The following is an 18494-nucleotide window of genomic DNA, read 5'->3' on the forward strand; positions in this document are numbered from 1 at the left end:
TGGTCACTAAAAATCCACATCAAGAAAAACTTTACTATAATTAATGCGCAGATGCACTAAAATTGAAGAGGTTTCTGTATAAAATATCTAACGTAACTTAAAGCAGCTTTGGTTCTGCAGAGTGAGGACGACTGGAGCTGACGCAGCTCATTTCCCGAGACGGCAAAGTGTGGGACCAGAGGTGATTCATATAAATTGTCTAAAATGGTGTATAAAACGGCTTCTCTCGGTCACATCACCCCCCCCCCCCCCCCCCCCCCCCCACTCAGCACCCGCCCCCGCCCCCAAGGCGGCGTCTAATCCACAAACAACCTCCGGCTCTGCTGTATCACTAAAACTGCTCTGAATACAATAGATTTCCATTCAGCTCCTGGTAACATCAGCATTTTCAGAACTGTAATACCAGAAGCTATAAAATGTTCTGCTTTTGTTGATTAGGGCCGTAACTTTGGAAGCTGTGTCATCAAGTCGGAACTTTTTTAAGCTGTTCCACAAGTCAACATGCACAGGAGAGCAGACCCAGTATAACGCCTTTAGAGAGAGGGTTTAAAACCGGTTCAGCGCAAATACCGTCACCTGCAGACTCTACTAGACACAAATTATTCAGAAGGTGATCTACCGCTGATTATTTTGATGACTAATTGCATTTTAATTGAGTTCTAATTAGTTTTAAAGGCCAGGCTATAAAATTGAATTAAAGATTCCAAAATACTTTACTGGGGAAAGATAAACTGAGGGGCCTTTAAAAGGTTAGATTAACAGCAAGCCAGCAGAAGTGTGTGTTGTGAATGACCGTATTGACCATACTGTCCGGTCGATTTATTACTCTGAGCTTTTTTAAATGATACACATTACAGCGTTACAGTGGAGATTAACTGGTTCGTGAAACAGCAAAAACAGCTGAGCTCTGTAATTTGATGGAAACGGAGTTGTTTTGCAGTGCGATCTTTGAATTCCATTAAAGACCATCAGTCACCTAGAAGCATGGGAAAACTATCATCCAGCATCCACCGCTAAGCAGCTTCAGAAAATGCTATCGTCCAGCCTAAACCATCCAGCAGCCTGGGAAAATGTCATTGTCCAGCCATCACGTTCCAGCAGCCTGGAAAAACACCATCCATCAATCCAACCTCCACTGCTAAGCAGCTTCAGAAAACACCATCCAGCCTCCACCACCAAGCAGCCAGGGAAAAACATTAAAATCCAGCAGCCTGGGAAATCGAGGGGCTCTCTATCGACACTATTCCCTCTGCATTCACACCACAGAGCCTGTTTTTTGCCCGGAGCTCTCTCTGCGCTAAGATGCTCATTAGCACAAAACATTCGACAACCATCTCCGCTGAGCAGACGTGGGACAGGGTGACCACCGTTATCTGGTATCTTATGATGGTCTTTATACAGCCCCCCGCCAACTGAGATGCAGAATGGACGGCCACACGCAGTTTCCTGTAGCAGCAAATCGCCAACCAGAATCCCACCAAGAAAAAACCGCCAGTGCCCCTGTGTCCTGCGGGAGGGACACGCTGCAGCGAGGGACGGGATTCAGAGCTGGTGTCACGCTAACGAGTGCGGCCCGTCACTAAAATCCCACAGCTGTATTTCTGTTCTGACTGATGTTGGGTGTTCATCCGGTCCAGAATCAGTTTGAATGCCTTCATTTACACCTCAGATCATTACTGACTCGAGGTTTGACCTAATGTGTCACAACTTGATTCATTTTGCTCTACGTTGTGATTTATCTGACTGGTAATGCTACACATGAAAAAGTGTGGCTCATCCAGTCTGAGGTGTGAGTCAGAGTCAAGGCTCGAGTCTCAGAGGTGCAAGTCCAGATCGAGTCTTGAGCCTCTGAGGTCCAAGTCTTGGTGCAAGTCTGAGTCTCAAGTCTAAGTCTCTGAGCTGTGAGTCAGAGTGAAGGCTAGAGTCTCTGAGGTGCAGTAGAAGTCCGAGTCGGGTCTCCGGTCTCTAGGGCGCAAATCCGTGAGATGCGAGTCAGTTGAGTCTTAAGAGGTGCATGTCTGAGTTCAGTTTGGAGTCTCTGGGTGCGAGTAAGACTTAAGTCTCGGGCTTCTGAGGTACAAATCAGAGTTGAGTCTGTTCTAGTCTTCAGCCTCTGAGGTGCAGGTTCCAAGTCTAGGTGCAGGTCCGAGGAGAGTCCCGAGTCTCCGACGTGTGAGTCTGAGCCTCGAGTCTCTGAAGTGTGAGTCTGAGTAAAATCTCTAATCTTAATTTACGCTAAACCTGCTTTACTATTTATACAGAATGTATTGATTTACAGTGTTGTACAGTTTATAATGTATTATGGCTTCACCTTCCTTTTATTTCCATTTCTATTTATTCAGTAAATCTCTATGTAAGCAACAAATAAATTATAGCTACATATCGCCGCTTTTCTCACATCTCTGGCAGGAAATCTTTTCCACAAAACGTGGAATGCTTTCTTGTAAAATGTCTCTCAACGTTCAGCTTTGTGCAAGGCTGAAGTCGTTCTCCAGCTTCATGTTCGAAGCTGCAGAGATGAAGTCAGTTTCTCCTTCAGATATTAAATGGTGCTGCACTTACATTCTGGCAAGGTGGAACAGAGGAATTAGAACGAGAAGCTGGAGAATGAGAAACCGACTTCATCGTTGTGGCTTTTTGGTGTTTGTCAGTTTCTCTTTGCGGACTGAACGCATCAGGAATCCAGCTGGAGTGATTTATAAACTCGAGTCCATTCATCTCCAAATTATCGGTGTTCGTCTTAAATCTTTTAAATCTACTAGCTGGGCGAGACTGTCGTCTGTGTTGCTATGGTGACCAGCCGTCTGCACTGATCTTCAGGGTTAAAGGGTGAAGCAGCAGTTCTACATTAACTCCTGAGTTTAAGGCCCTTTACTGTTAAACTGTGTCGAACGAGGGCGGTGCAGTGGGTGGCGCGGTCACCTCACAGAAAGTAGGGCCGGTGTTCGATTCCCCAGCCGGGCGACCAGGATCCTCTCTGTGTGGAGTTTGCATGTTCTCCCCGGGTTTCCTCTGGGTTCTCCAGTTTCCCCCCACAGTCCAAAGACACGCAGTCATGCCAACTGGACATGCTGCACTGCCCCTAGGTGTGAGTGAATGTGTCCGTCTGTCTGCCCTGTGATGGACTGGCGAGCTGGGACAGGCTCCAGCACCTCCTGCGACCCAGAAGGAGAAGCGGCTTAGAAGGTGTTGAACGATCAGCAGACCTTTGTTTTACTGTAAAGGAGGATTTTATTTTTACCTACAAACCTGATTCTGCTGTGGAGCCCCGACAGGGCAGTAAAAGAGCCGCGTGTTGCCGGCCGCTGCTATAAATGACCCTAATTAGCTAGTTGGTTTAGCACACCTATTGACGTGCAGGCTAAAGTGAGGCTTGTTGATTAGCTAATTCAGTGCCTGTTAGTCCACACACTCTTATTCCGTTCAGTGAAGTATTCCAGCACCTTCCAGCCTCCGGGTTGGTTGTGTTCTGTATGTATGTGAGGACTGAAGAGGCAGACGCCTGTGCTTTGCAGCGAGAGTCTAGCTGGCTGCTCTCTGAAAGCCGGTCTTGTGTTGCGTTGGATTTCGTAATGGTGTTTGTTTTTTGGAAGGCCATGAAAATGAGAGCGCGCCGTTCTGCAGGTACGCAGTGGGGAATTTCGTCATGGCCTCCGAGGCCTGCGGCAGCGACATTTCAGCTCGGTGCCTCTGATGAATTCTTTTATCATCCTCCTTCTGAGCCACATCAGCAGGCCAGGCCGACGGAGCTTTGACGTTATTATTAAAGCCGCTAACGCTATTAGCATCAGTGTCTGTTTCCTAGGCTAATCTCTGGGACTTTAATGTACTCAGCGCACCGTTGAGGAAGGTTTAGAACCAATCAAGTGAAATGAGCTAAATGCTCCACTGGACGCTCCAGTGGAATAGAAATTACAGTTGATTCAAAGGCCTGTTCCACGTTGGTATTCGGCCAATCGCGGCTGGTTTAATTCAGAAACAGACATCTAGACTGTTCAGAAGTCAGTGACTGGTTTCAAGACGAGGACTGGGAGAATAAGGATTCCCCACTCGCTCTCTGGTCTTTACTCTTTTCCGTGTTTTTAGCAAATCCAGGCTTCATTCTTTATTACCTCCAAACAGAAATGCACAGGGTTTTCCTGGAAAGCTTCGAAAAGTCCAGTTCCAGACGTGGAGTTAAGCACCTGAATAATACCAGAAGGCAGTAAATTGATTTAGTGTTTTAGATTTCGTTTTATTGTCCTGTAGGATCGTTTAGAAAAATAAAAATTGAATTGAAACCTTTTTCAGAATGCATCATAAAGCATTCAGGATGTCTACATGCCAGTTCAGCTTACTGCAATGATTTGGCTGACTTGGCTAGAAAATACAGCTAAAAATATTACTATTTTTATTTATATATATATATATATATATATATATATATATATATATATATATATATATATATATATATATATATATATATATATATATATATATATATATATATATATATATATATATATATATATATACACACATCCATCCATCAATTTTCTAAGCCGCTTCTCCATCAGGGTGGCAGGGGGGGTGCTGGAGACTATTCCAGCGGTCATCAGGCGGAAGGCAGGATACACCCTGGACAGGTCGCCAGTCCATAAAATATCTAATTCTGACTTTTCTAACTAATATATTGCAAATGAGATTTAATTCGCGATTATCATCTATTCATTGAAGTTAAGGCCTTTTTTTTCCCCAGGAAAACCAAAGTATCGACCTTTTCTGGCTTGAGACCTCTGGATGTAGTGCGCTGGACCGCCAGTACGTTGGAGGTTTGGTTCCCTCTGATTGGTTTTCCTCTTAAAGTTTTTAAGATGGTTTTTGATGTAGATTAAAATGATTTAGTTTTAATTGCTGATTTTGTGATTTCAATATAAAAACGATTCATCTTTTTAAATGTAGCCTCTTCAACTCCTTGAGACCACCGGTGGGTCCAAACCGCACTCGGTCATGTTCTCCATAACGTTCATATTCCATAAGCTCCATTCAGAAGCTGGGCGTCGTGTGAGGCTGTAGCTCTTCTCTCCAGTCTAATAGACGGTGACGTCATTTTAAACCCTTATAATAAAAGAAGCTGAACTTTGTTTTTCTACTGAAAGTCGAGCCGTTTTTCCCCAAATCTGGGCTCTAAACTATAAACAGACGGCGTCTCTTCAGTGATCTGCTCTGGAAACATCACTTTTAGAGAACAACACAAAGAGCGGCGCAGATTTTTGGACTTAAATTGTGAGCGTATAGTGAAATGTGGAGATCAGAAAACACACGTTCTGTTCATTTGAGGGGCTTTTACAAAAAAAAAATACAATAAAAATGTAGATTTATTTCATGCAGATACTGAATAATTCGTGGAAAAGTACTGTAAAAATAAATGGCTGTGTAGCCCAAAGATTGAAAGCTGTGTAAGTTATATTTAACCCTCTAGTGGATGTCTCTATCTATCCATCCATCCATCCATCCATCCATCCATCCATCCATCCATCCATCCATCCATCCATCCATCCATCCATCCATCCATCCATCCATCCATCCATCCATCCATCCATCCATCCATCCATCCATCCATCCATCCATCCATCCATCCATCCATGGCATTCTGGCTGACGCTCTTATCCATATTTATTAGATTCAAAAACTTTTAAACACAAAACACATCTGTGTAGGGGTCCTTTTGGAGTGTGTTGCCTTGAGGCAACATTGTGCAACAATGGGAAGAAATGATCTAGAGCTGTGTTCCCTGAAGTGCTGAGACTTGGCTGTGACTGGCTACATCCGTTCCACTGTCATGCCGTGTCGCATCCATGCTACCAACCCATTTCTGCGATTCTAATAACAAAAATAACTGATACTAAGCATTAAAAAGAGGTCAATGTGCCCAGCAAGAGATACTATGACCAAGCACAGGCTCTGTATTGACTAACTTAAACTCTTAAACTTGTTTTTTAAATGTGTAACATTGTAAAGTGAGGAAAATGAGTTTGTTGCCCTGAGGCAACATTGTGCAGTAGAGGGCTAAGTGTATTCTACAGCATAGCCCAAAACTAGTTTAATGTGATTTGTTGTTAGGCTGCATCTCTCAGCTTGTATGGTTTTCTCAGCGCAACACGGCTTTTAAGTTACAGGGGGTTGGTTGAACGTCGTTCCGGATCATTCCAGCGTAGTTTAACCCTGATTGGGCCTCTGCCTCCTTAGTATTGCTGGATCTGTTTGTTTTAAACAACAGTTTAAAACAGTGGTTTTCATGCCGATGCCAATGCTACAGCTGATATACACAATTAGTCCAAATGTCGAAAGTTGGGAACAAACCCACCAGGATTAGCATTACTGAGAAATATTGAAGTTAAAGCTGTGAAGTTGTGTTGCATTATGTAAATACAGTGTGTAGCCATTGGGAATCGCTGTGGTGTCACCCAATCCTGACTGCTTGCAGAGCTACAGGCTAATAAATCTCACAAGCTTTCATTAATGTAACTCCTCAGTCAAGGAAAACAGTGATTCCCTCTAGATTCTCTTGATTTCTGCGATAGACTCTGAACCACAATGTGTACAGAATGTACTTTAGATTGGCAAAAAAATGCTGGACTATATACAAATGAAACAAACTCCATCACAATCTTCTCCACGGTACAGACTAAAATGCACAGAGTGAAAATCTGCATTATATTCTTCCCTTGTGGTGCTCACAGTATGCAAACCGTCTACACTACACGAAATCAAGCACGCAGCCATGCGGTCTCCGTAGACAACCACTGGCAGTAGAATGAGTCGTACTTAAGAGCTCAGTTACTTTTAATGATGTCACCTCTGCCAGTTTGTGAAATTTGTCCTGCTAGATCTGCCCTTGTCAACTAAGTGTTATTATTGTGAAATGGAAGCGTCTTTTAGCAGCAACAGCTCAGCCGTGAAGCGTTAGACCACGCAAGCTCGCAAAGTGGGCTGCCAAGTGCGGAAATGCCCAGTGTCTATCCTCTCACTGCAGAGCTCCAAACTGCCTCTGGAAGCAACATCAGCGAAACAGACTGTGCTGGGAGCTTCTTGAAATGGGTCTCCATGGCTGAGCAGTTGCACACAAGCCTAAGTTCACTATGCGCAATGCCAAGCGTCGGCTGGAGGGGTGTAAAGCGCCTCCACTTGACTCTGGAGCTGTGGGAACGTTTTCCCTGTAGTGATGAATCAGCTTCTCTATCTGTCAGTCTGATGATGAATCTGGGTTTGGTGGATGTCAGGAGAACGTTACCTACCGGAACGCACAGTGCCAGCAGTAAAGTTTGGTGGGGGGGGGGTATAATGGGCTGTGGCTGTTTCTCAGGATTTGGGCTCTCAGTTCCAGTGGAGGGTGATGTTGATGCTACAGCACAAAGATATTTTACACAGTCAAGCTTCCAGCTTGGTCAGCAATTTGGGGAAGAGCCTTTCCTGTTCCAGCAGGACTGAGACTCTGAGCCCAAAGCAGCTCCACATCACTTCACATGGAGTGACCAGTTTGGTGTGGAGGAACTCCAGTGGCCCTCACAGAGCCCTGACCTCAGCCCCACTGAACACCTCTGACCAACACCTCACAAATGCTCATTTGATTGAATGGACACCAGTTTCCATTGCAAAATCTCAAAATGCTGTGGAAACTTCTTAGAAGAGTGGAGGCTGTTAGAGCTGCAAAGGTGGCTTCATATTAATGCCCATGATTTTGGAATGGGACGTCCAGCAAGCTCCTATAGGCGTGATGGTCAGATTTCCCTATACTATCAATGTACAGAACGGTTAAAAGGTAAAGCCGTTTGAAGTGATCACACGGCACATGAGCGAATGCTAATTTGCATTATGCAAATGATGCAAACTATCACAGTATTCCATAGTATCAATTATTGGCCCAAGGCTAATGTTTACAACAGATTAAACCGTCCGTTTTAACCAAAATGTTCCTTTAAAAATGCCAAAATAAAGACCAGCATCATTTAAAAAGCCTTTCTGCATGGAGGCTTTTAGGACAACAGAACTCCAGCTGCTTCTAACTCTGCTAATAGCTGCCCTCAAACTAATCTACGCCACACAGCCACTCGGAAACTCTCCAGTCCACGTTTGCGTTCTCGTTTATTCTCTGGGATTGAACAGCCTGCGTTACTGCTGAATATTTTACTCCCTCAGACCAGTTAGGGAAGAATCTCGTGGTGTTTTTGCACGTGGTGTTGGGCACGAGAGCGAGAGCATCAGAGACACGCTGTATTACATAACGATCAGCAGAGCCGTCCTGCAGGGGCTGCGGCGGACACAACCAGGGCACGTGTTAAAAGGGCAGCGGTTCAGTTCTTTAAATACAGACATGTCCATGCACACGCCTGCCCTTACTACAACCCCGTGTCCAGAACATCCACAACACATCTGACACCATGCTTTCTTCCATTTCAAGGCCCCCCTCCCTGTAGATGTGTCCAGTAGTGTCCAGACTGCCTTCTAATTAGTGAATTCAGCTGCTTTAAAAGGGAATTCCACCAACCTTTCCCAGATTTCCATTCAAATTAATGAGACGTACCCAGAGGTTCAGAGGGTTTGGTGTGAAACGGTTGAGACGTCTTCACAGTGGTGGTGATGGGAACCAGGCGTCGCCATGACTACAACACAGATATAGACACTTTATTTACCATCCAGAACCTCCAGAGAACCTACACGAGTCTTCTGAGCTTATATGGAATGTTGATGATGGAAAACAGTGGAAAATCTGGAATAATGAGTTTTCTTTGGGGACTATTTTGCTGCACAGCGCCCTGCATGTCTCCCTCCACCATGAATGGAGTTGAAGTTCTCTAAACTCTCATAAAACAGCGTCTCAGTCATCAGGCAGTGAATTCAGAACCAGTTCATGTAGGAACTTTCTGTAGGAGCTTTTAGAGGGACGTCTGGTTCCCATCACCACCACTGTGAGCAGCTCTGACTCGGTAAGATTATCTAGAACAGAGCGTTTCACCCTGAACCGCTTAGAACCGCTCTGTTTAGGTTAAGTTTCACTTTGAGGGTCTGTATATAAAGTACTGACTAATAGAATGGGCTGCTTTGGAGCAGCAGCACATGAGTCTAAGATCACAAGATCTTCCATTTGGACTGTCTTCACCTGACGTTCTTCTGCTTTAATCTTCATCTGATATTGAAGTGAGTCTGAAAGGTGGTGCAGAAAATCCTAGAAAATTCTCAGCAGAACTAACGCACCTCATTTCTTTCCGTTTATCGAGACTTCTGACCTTTTTATATCCTTGTGTTCTCTTCCAGGATTACACGTTGACGATGTATTTCCAGCAAGCTTGGCGGGACAAGCGTCTGTCGTATTCCGAAATTCCTCTGAATTTAACCCTGGATAACCGGGTGGCGGATCAGCTGTGGGTTCCGGACACGTATTTCCTAAACGACAAGAAATCCTTCGTTCATGGAGTAACGGTGAAGAACAGAATGATCCGGCTGCATCCGGACGGCACAGTGCTATACGGACTCAGGTACGGATTTGGCTTTAACTAATCAACTAATAGATTTAATGGCTGAATCGTGGTCTGTAGATGTGTAACAGTAAAGCTTTGGGCAATATTCTGACAAACTGAGGTTCCTTTGAGCAAAGCTACCACCACAGGAAAAAAAATGGTTTGTTTGTTTGTTTGTTTGTTTGTTTGTTTGTTTGTTTGTTTGTTTGTTTGTTTGTTTGTTTGTTTTAAGGCTACTCATTAAGAGCTACAGCAATGATCAAGGAAAAATAAGTGATGGAATAAACTCAGTAGATCAACATTAGAGCTCTTCAGGCTGCAGCTTCATTTAAACAGTTCATCATAGTTTAAAAAGTGTTGACAAACTAACATTAAGTAACACGAACATCACATGATGTGCTACATTAGCAACTGTTGTTTTTACAAGCCCAATTCCAAAACAGTTGGGACGCTGTGTTCAATGCAAATTAGACTAGAATGTAATGATCTGCAAACCTCACAGTAGAACATAGAACCCATATCAGATGCTGAAAGTGAGACATTTTACCACTTCATGAAAAACATTAACTCATTTAGAACTTGGTGGCAGCAACGTGTCTCTAGAAAGTCGGGACAGGGTCGTGTCTATCGTTGTGTGGCATCTCCTCTTCTTCAACAGCAGTCTGTAAACGTCTGGGAAGTGAGGAGACCAGTTGCTGGAGTTTTGGGAGAGGAATGTTGTCCCATTCCTGTCTGATGTGGGATTCCAGCTGCTCAATTCTGGGTCTTCTTTGCTGGATTTGTCATTTCATGATGTGCCGAATGTTCTCTGTTAGTGAAAGGTCTGGACTGCAGTCAGGTCAGGTCAGGTCAGGTCAGCCCCTGGACTCTTCTTCTGTGAAGCCGTGCTGTTGTGATGATGCAGTATGTGGTTCATTGTCTTGCTGAAATATGCTGGGCCTTCCCTGAAAGAGGCGCTGCCTGGATGGGAGCATGTGCTGCTCTAAAGCCTCTACATACTGTTCAGCACTGATGGAGCCTTTCCAGGTGTGTAAGCTGCCCAGGCCATAGACACTAATGCAGCCCCAGACCATCAGAGATGCTTCTGAACAGTGCGCTGATAAGAAGCTGGATGGTCCCTCTCCTCTCGAGTCTGCAGGACACGGCGTCCATGGTCTCCAAAACAAATTTGACCACGGAACAGTTTTCCATTTAGACTCCGTCCATTTAAAATAAGCTTTGGCCCAGAGAAGACGGCAGCGTTTCCGGATCGTGATGACATTTGGCTTCTTCTTTGCATGATACAGCTTTAACTTGCATGTGTGGATTGTACGGCGAACAGACAGTGATTTCTGAGCTCATGCAGTGATTTCAGTACAGAATCAGGCCTGTTTTTAATGCAGTGCTGCCTGAGGGCCCGAAGATCACGAGCATCCAATATCGTCCTTGTCCCTTGAGTTTTTTGATATGTACTGTAGATGGTGGAAAATCCAAAGTCTTCAGTTTTACAGTGAGGAATATATTTCTGAAGTTGTTCCACAGTTTTTCACAGGTTGGTGAATCTCCGAGAAGAGGCTTCCTATCTATGAAGGGGGCTTTATAAACTAAAGAGAGAACTCTCTCCCTCTCTTCTGAAAGTCAGTTGGTCTATATGACTTGATATCTTCTCACAGCAGGAACTGTATGTAATTAAATCAGTCCTTCAGCTTTTATCAGTTTCCAGCACGCAGCATCTTCAGCCCCAGCTTCCTGTTCCGACTCCATCTGTTCTGAATGTGTTATTGATGGCGAAGCTCCTAATGAGCGCGTTACTGCAGCGCCATTTCACCCCCAGCCCGTGATTAGCTCCGCACGGATCCAGCGGTGGGCTGTATACGGATTTGGAGCTGCTGCAGGGGGCGTGCAGTCAGACCCGTCTATCTGACCCCTCCGCACTTCCCTCTCTCACTGTGTTAGCGTGCTGGACGTTGGCACGCATTAGTGCTCGGTTGGTTGGCGCTGCTTGTGTGGCTGAAGTTATGTAACCGTTAATATCCCCTCCTCTGGAGCGATTAGCCCATTGTTTCACTGGGTGATTCATCGATTTTTAATTGCTCCAGGCAGAAGCGCCGTCATCTCCGAGGCTGTAAAGCTATCAGTTATTAGTGTGTGGAAGTCTGAGCTAATCTCACATCTCAGTGGTGAAGAACAGCGATTTCAGACTGGCTGGCTACTCGCGTTGACCTGAGCTTTGGTCATTTTAGAAATATAAATGTATTTAATTATGTAATTTGTTGCTTACTGTATATAATTACAGAACACAATTCCAAAAAAGTCGGGGCAGTATGTGAAACGTCATTAATTTCTAAACGAGTTCAGGTTTTTCATGAAATGATAAGTATTCTACGCTCTATTGTGAGTAAAATATGGGTCTGAGATTTGCAAATCATTGCATTCTGTGTTTATTTACGTTTTACACAGCGTCCCAACTTCTTTTGGACTTGGGGTAGAATTTTGAGTGTTGATTAACATTAACTCATGTATCTGTTAACATTAAAAAACATAAATCACTATTAATGCAGTATTTTATGTTGAATAAGCAAATAACTGCATTAATTCACAGTACTGCATAGATAGTCAGTCAGCAATGTTCAATAATTGCTTAAATGGCTATAATTTAATTTACACTCACAGCTTTTAGCTGACGCTCTTATCCAGAGCGACTTCCCGAAATTGCTGTGTTGTCGATTCAGAGAAAGTATCTTTGCAGGTTAGAAATAGTTTAGAGAGTCAGCCCTGAGCTCAGCGCAGAGCAGGATTAAACAGCACAGGGTGATACATTTCAATAAGTGCTTAACTCAGTGCTCACTTAAGTGCTGTATAAAGAGACGGTCTCCAGGCTGAGTTTGAAGGCCATGAGGAGCTCGTTCCACCTCCTGGACTCCAGGACAGAGAAAAGTCCTGATGCTTGTCTTGCAAATTTATTATGCAAATAAAAACAAAAAGCGGTGGTTTGTAAATCCAGTTTGAGCCAGTTTGTACAGTAGAAATTTGTTTACTCAGACTTTATCGTTATTGTTTAGTAAACACACGCTCATTCTGAAAATTATGCAACGTTTCACGAAAGTTGAGAAGAGCAATTTAAGACTAGAAACGGTGTTAAAGGAAACGATCCAGTGATCCAGTCAGGCCTGGTTATGAAACAGCATCACAATAGATGTGATCACACAAGACAATCTGGTCACTCTACTATGTCTGGTCACTCTACCGGGCCCCGATGGCAGCTGTGGGAGCTGGCAGGAAGCTGGGGCCCGAACTCCGGCGAGGACAGCCGAGTTCGGTACTCCCTCCATGCCTTTGTGCTGGCTTTGCCGTCTTCCTCCTCCTGCCATCGCTCGCTCCCCTCAGCAAAGCTTGGGCTTTGCCCTCCCTCCCAACACTCACTCGCAGTGCCCCCTCACTCCTCGAAGTTCAGGCCCCGCCTTCCTGCCGGCTCTCGCAGCCGTCATCAGGGCCCGGGGCGCCACAGCGAGGCTCTATTTTCTCCATTTCACATTATGTTCTTTTCAATTGGTGTAATTGTGACACTTCAAACACATACAGACCAGGCTCGTCACAAGGATTCACACCTGTTGCTCCACTCCAAACTCCATCTGCGAGGGCAACCACTGGCTCATGAGCTGCTGAATTCGCAAATCTGTAAAAGCACCATTAACACTGAAATGTACTGCGTAGCGTTTCAGAGTTTTAGCGAATTTTGAGCAGAATTGTCACTGAAACAGTCACTGCTGAACCATTTGGTGAAGTTTGGTAGAGTTATGATTGATTTGGCAGTGACGAAATGAAACGTTCAGTCATTTAGTTTTAATAAAATCAACATAAGGTTTAGAGTCGCTCAGAGTCGCTCAGAGCAAAAGGGTTTTAGTCTAAAATCCAAGATCAGTTAAAAGTCCCAAATGTGTTTCAGCTCTGAGTTTAAACCAGTTCAGTAGAATCATCTAAATACCGTGCACTGATCTGGCACCATCACAGATCTACAGTCACACCTCTCAAACCACAGCGAACAGTAGAAACTCAGTCTTAAAGAATTACACAGATTTTTTTTTATTTTAATTCCAGCATAATTAATCAGTTAAGATGTAAACAGAGCGGTTTGGTGTGAAACTCTGTTCTAGAAAAACTTGCCAAGTCAGAATCGTTCAGTGGTAGTGATAGGAACCAGACGTCTACCTCTAAAAGCTCCATCACAGGTTCTCTGGTGGTTCTGGATGGTAAATAAAGTGTCTATATCTGTGTTGTAGTCATGGCGACGCCTGGTTCCCATCATCACCACTGTAAAGACGTCTGAATTACATCTCAAACACTCAGTTATGCAGAAAATGTGCATTAATGATGAGTTTCTGCTTCTGCTGGAGATGTTCTGGATTGTGTCGCTGTCACACAGTTCTGAAAATGTGTTACGAGGGAAGAAGAGGTGTGACGAGCGTCACAGTGATTAAGCGAAACAAGCTTGTTCTTACTCAGGACAGTCGAACACCACGCGCAAGTGTCATCACCTCGTTCATATTAACGTCAGTAACGTCTGACTCCTGCCTTATTACGCTGTTTAGAGACAACCACAGGCTGAGAGTCAGTCAGATGGTATTTGGGTAACAGTGAAGAGGACGGACAAACAGTGCCATCGCTTTGTGTGAACATGTGCTAGATACAGAAGACGAGAATAAACGAGTGGAGAACATAAACAGAGTGCAGAATATTATTATTATTATTATTATTATTATTATTATTATTATTATTATTATTATTATTATTATTATTATTATTATTATTATTATTATTATTATTATTAAATCCAGAGTGAGAGAAACCAAACAGGAGATGATTAGAGAGCGAGAGAACTAAGAAACGAGACACTTTTTGTAGAACCTTAAGTTCTTAACTAGTTAAGTGTGACGTGTAAAGTAGTAGATCATTATTTTGGAGTGGCCCAAACCCTGAGAAACAGCTCCAGCCCATCATCCCTCCTCCACCAAACTTTACTGCTGGCACTGTTCTGGCAGGTAACCTTCTTCTGACATCCATCAAACCCAGATTCATCATCAGACTGATAGATAATGAAGCTGATTCATCACTCCAGAGAACACATTCCCACTGCTCCAGAGTCCAGTGGTGACACTTTACACCCCTCCAGCCGACACTTGGCATTGCGCATAGTGATCTTAGGCTTGTGTGCAGCTGCTCAGCCATGGAGACCCATTTCATGAAGCTCCTGACGTTCAGTTCTTGTGGTGGTGTTACTTCCAGAGGCAGTTTGGAGCTCTGTAGTGAGAGATTTTTACCCCACTCTGTGAGTTTGCGTGGTCTACCGCTTCGTGGCTGAGCTGTTGTGGCTCCCAGACATTTCCATTTCACAATAGTAGCACTTACAGTTGTCAGGGGCAGCTCTAGCAGGGCAAATATACAGGACGACCCTCTACTGCCAGTGTTTGTCTAGGGAGACTGCAAGGCTATGTGCTTGATTTTATCCACCTGTTAGCAGTGAGTGTGTCTGACACACCTGAACTCAATAATTAGGAGGGGTGTTCATGTACGTTTTGCCATGTAGTGAATCTAGAACCTCAGTCATGTCTCAGTACTTGTAATATAGTTAGGAGAGAGAGAGAGAGAGAGAGACACAGACAGACAGACAGACAGACAGACAAGCCACTCCTCTGCAGTGTAGGGAGAGGTAACACAGACTTCATTTCCTCTGGCTTTCGGGCCGTGTTGGAGATTATGCAGAACTCGTGAGCGCGTATCTCGCCTTCCATCTGCAAATCTCTAATTATATTCAGCGTGACTAAAGTCAGCGATAAGCGACGCTGCCGCTGTGTACAAACACATTATGAATATTCAAATGCCCAGTTAATTTCTTTCCCATCGAGCTGCTAAACTCACCCTGCAGTTTTGTAACGGTTGAGCGTAAAACAAACACGGCGTGTTTTTCTGTCCTGCGTCAAGCTTGTGTGTTTATACTGTTTCTCAGTGACATTCATGGCGTCTCCTGGTGGCAGATTTAACTCTCCGGGGCGAGTGATATTCTGATATTCAATTCACTCGTTCAAGGGCACTCGACTCCGCTCAGCGGAACAACAGCAGAGTTTGTAATTGCCACTTCAGAGAGAGGCCAGACAAAATGATAAATAAGAGGACAGGAAATCAGTTGAAATGAACGGCAGGACTGAAACCACGTTTACTCAGCGCAGCCAGTTCTCGAGCTCAAAAACAGCTGAAATCGTCACGGGAACGGTCACGAAACATTTGGTGAAATGTGGTAGGGGAGGGATTGTTTTTGGTGACAAAATGGGTCGATCAATCATTAATTTTAATAAAATAAACTTAATTAAGCTTCAGGGTCACTCAGAATGGTCTTAGTCTAAAATCCCAAATGTGTTTGAACCAGTTCAGTAGAATAAACTGTGTATGGATGTGATAGCAGCACTTTGGTTAGGCTCTCAGTAACATTAAAGGTCAGTGGTCACACCACAGCGAACAGCAGAGCCTCAGTCTTAAAAAGGAGTTATACTGATTTTTTTAATCCCTGCATAGTTAAATGATGATAGTTTTGGCCTTAAACTCCATTCATGGTGGAGGGAGACATGCAGGGCGCTGTGCGGCAAAATAGTCCCCAAAGAAAACTCATTATTCCAGATTTTCCACTGTTTTCCATCATCAACATTCCATATGAACTCACAAGACTCGTGTAGGTTCTCTGGTGGTTCTGGATGGTAAATAAAGTGTCTATGTCTGTGTTGTAGTCATGGCGACGCCTGGTTCCCATCAACACCACTGTAAAGACGTCTGGACCGTTTCACACCAAACCATCTCAAACATTCAATGATGAGTTTCTGCTTCTGCTGGACGTTTGATTGTATCGCTGTCACACAGTTCTGAAAAGGTGCGACGAGGGAAGAAAAGCTGTGGTCAAGTTGTAATCGGAGCAGTTCAGAGCTGAGTCAGAGCTGCTCACAGTGGTGGTGATGGGAACCAGACGTCCCTCTAAAAGCTCCTCACAGAAAGTTCCTACATGAACTGGTTCTGAATTCACTGCCTGGTGACCGAGATGCTGTTTTATGATGGTAGTTTTATGATGTCATACATATGAAAGTGGCTCAGGTCGGATCTGAAAAGATCAGACTGTGTTTAGTGAGGTCAGGTACTGATGTTGGATGGTCAGTTCTGGATCTCCAACTCATCCCAGAGGTGTTGGATGGAGCACCATCACTCCAGAGAACACAGTTCCACTGCTCCACAGCTCAGTGCTGGGGGGCTTAGTACCCCTCTAGCCCACGCTTGGCATTGGTGGTGGCGCATGTGCAGGTGCCCATTCTATTAGTCAGTACTTTTCTATGGAAATTGAACCTAATGATGCTGGGTGACCTTAAAGTGGTCAAACAAAGTCCTTTAGAGTGGTTGGGTGGGAAACTAGATAAACTTATCAAGTTATGGAGACGCTGCCTGATTTCTAAAACATTGTTTTATGATAGTTTTGAGAAGATTCATGGTGGAGGGATACATGCTGAGGCAAAAAAAATCCCCCAAAAAATTTATTATTCCAGATTTTCCATCATCAACATTCCATATGAACTCAGAAGACTCGTGTAGGTTCTCTGGTGGTTCTGGATGGTCAATAAAAGGTCTATATTTGTACTGAAGACTCTGACTGTGAGACAGTTTTGTAGAATGATCCTTGTGCCATCGTGTCACCAAACCAGATTTCTAGACACCCATCTGTGTTTGATTTGTGATCTGTGTCCGAACTTTTTCACGAATACCCAACGGGACAGAAAAACATCAGGTAATGTTATCCACTCGAAGCCACGCTGGGATCACACTGCATGATAAAGTCTGCTGCTCTCTCTACCTGGTCTGCTCTCCACCTGCTCCAGGTGATGTGGCCTCTTGATTTCTAAGTGTTTAACCAAGTGGTAAATTGGTCTCTTGCTGTAGATGAGGGCAATGGAGAGGAACCACAGCGCGCCCCGCTGGCAGGTTCCCAAGCCTCTGCTCAATAAGCGAAAGTGATATAAAGCCCGGCTTCGCTGCGTTCACTCGCTTCACCGGCATCATCGAAGCCTATTGAACCCACAAAACTTTGTCTAAATCATCCCGATTTCGCCTGCAACACCCTGGAACTGTTGTTGTTGTTGTTGTTGTTGTTGTTGTTATTATTATTATTATTATTATTATTATTATTATTAAGTGTGCACACTGCCAAAAATACACCGGTCAGGCAGAACATCATGACCACCTCCTTGTTTCTACCCTCACTGTCCACTTTATCAGCTCCACTTACTGTATAGCTGCACTCTGTAGTTCTACAGTTACAGACTGTAGTCCATCTGTTTCTCTGATACTCTGTTACCCTGTTCTTCAGTGGTCAGTACCCCCATGGACCCTCACAGAGCAGGTACTGTTTGCAGTTTTTTTGCTTAAAATAGGGGAAAATGTGTAGACATATGTTCAATAATTGCATAATACTTTTATAACTGCACCATATGGGTGAATATGGAGCTTCATTGCTGCAGTTATTCACAGATAGAGTGGTAAGTAGCATGCGGAAGCTAAAACAAGGGCTGTTAGCCATATGGACAGGGCTGGACTGTGTATGAAAATGGTGCCAGGCAGGACCCATCTGCTCTGTGCAGGGACCCTGACCTCCAGAGGCGCCCTGGGATCCTGGCAATGCGCTGGAGCTCATGGCTGAGGAACGGCTCCCCAGAGAGCTTAGAGATGTTTAAGGTCAGAGCACAGGGTTTCGGAAGAAGGAGGTTTGGTCAAACCGGGCCAAACTGTCAATTAAAACAGGGCATGATTTGGGGAACGTGCCCCACCCCAGAGTTTAAGCGAAGGGGTCTTTAGAATCACTCGTCATTTTGTTGGTATCGCATTAAAGTCATTTTTATACAACAGCTCATTCTGACCACACAGGCTTACTGACTGAAGAGCATCCCGCTCCTTTCTTCACTACAGTACCTGCATCACTCTGGTTGCTAA

The 18494-nt window shown here is 44.3% G+C and overlaps 1 protein-coding gene across 2 annotated transcripts in view; it reads left to right on the forward strand.

Annotated features, from left to right (window-relative positions):
* LOC108413784 (gamma-aminobutyric acid receptor subunit beta-2) overlaps window positions 1-18494 on the forward strand; it is a 175372-nt gene that overhangs the window by 84726 nt on the left and 72152 nt on the right. For both annotated transcript variants that reach the window (XM_017686446.2, XM_017686447.2), the window contains exon 4: window positions 9298-9518. In XM_017686446.2, the coding sequence (XP_017541935.1) occupies window positions 9298-9518 (221 nt within the window). The remainder of the gene's footprint in view (window positions 1-9297; window positions 9519-18494) is intronic.

The sequence above is a fragment of the Pygocentrus nattereri genome, chromosome 16, assembly GCF_015220715.1.
Source record: "Pygocentrus nattereri isolate fPygNat1 chromosome 16, fPygNat1.pri, whole genome shotgun sequence".
Taxonomy (NCBI): Eukaryota; Metazoa; Chordata; class Actinopteri; order Characiformes; family Serrasalmidae; genus Pygocentrus; species Pygocentrus nattereri.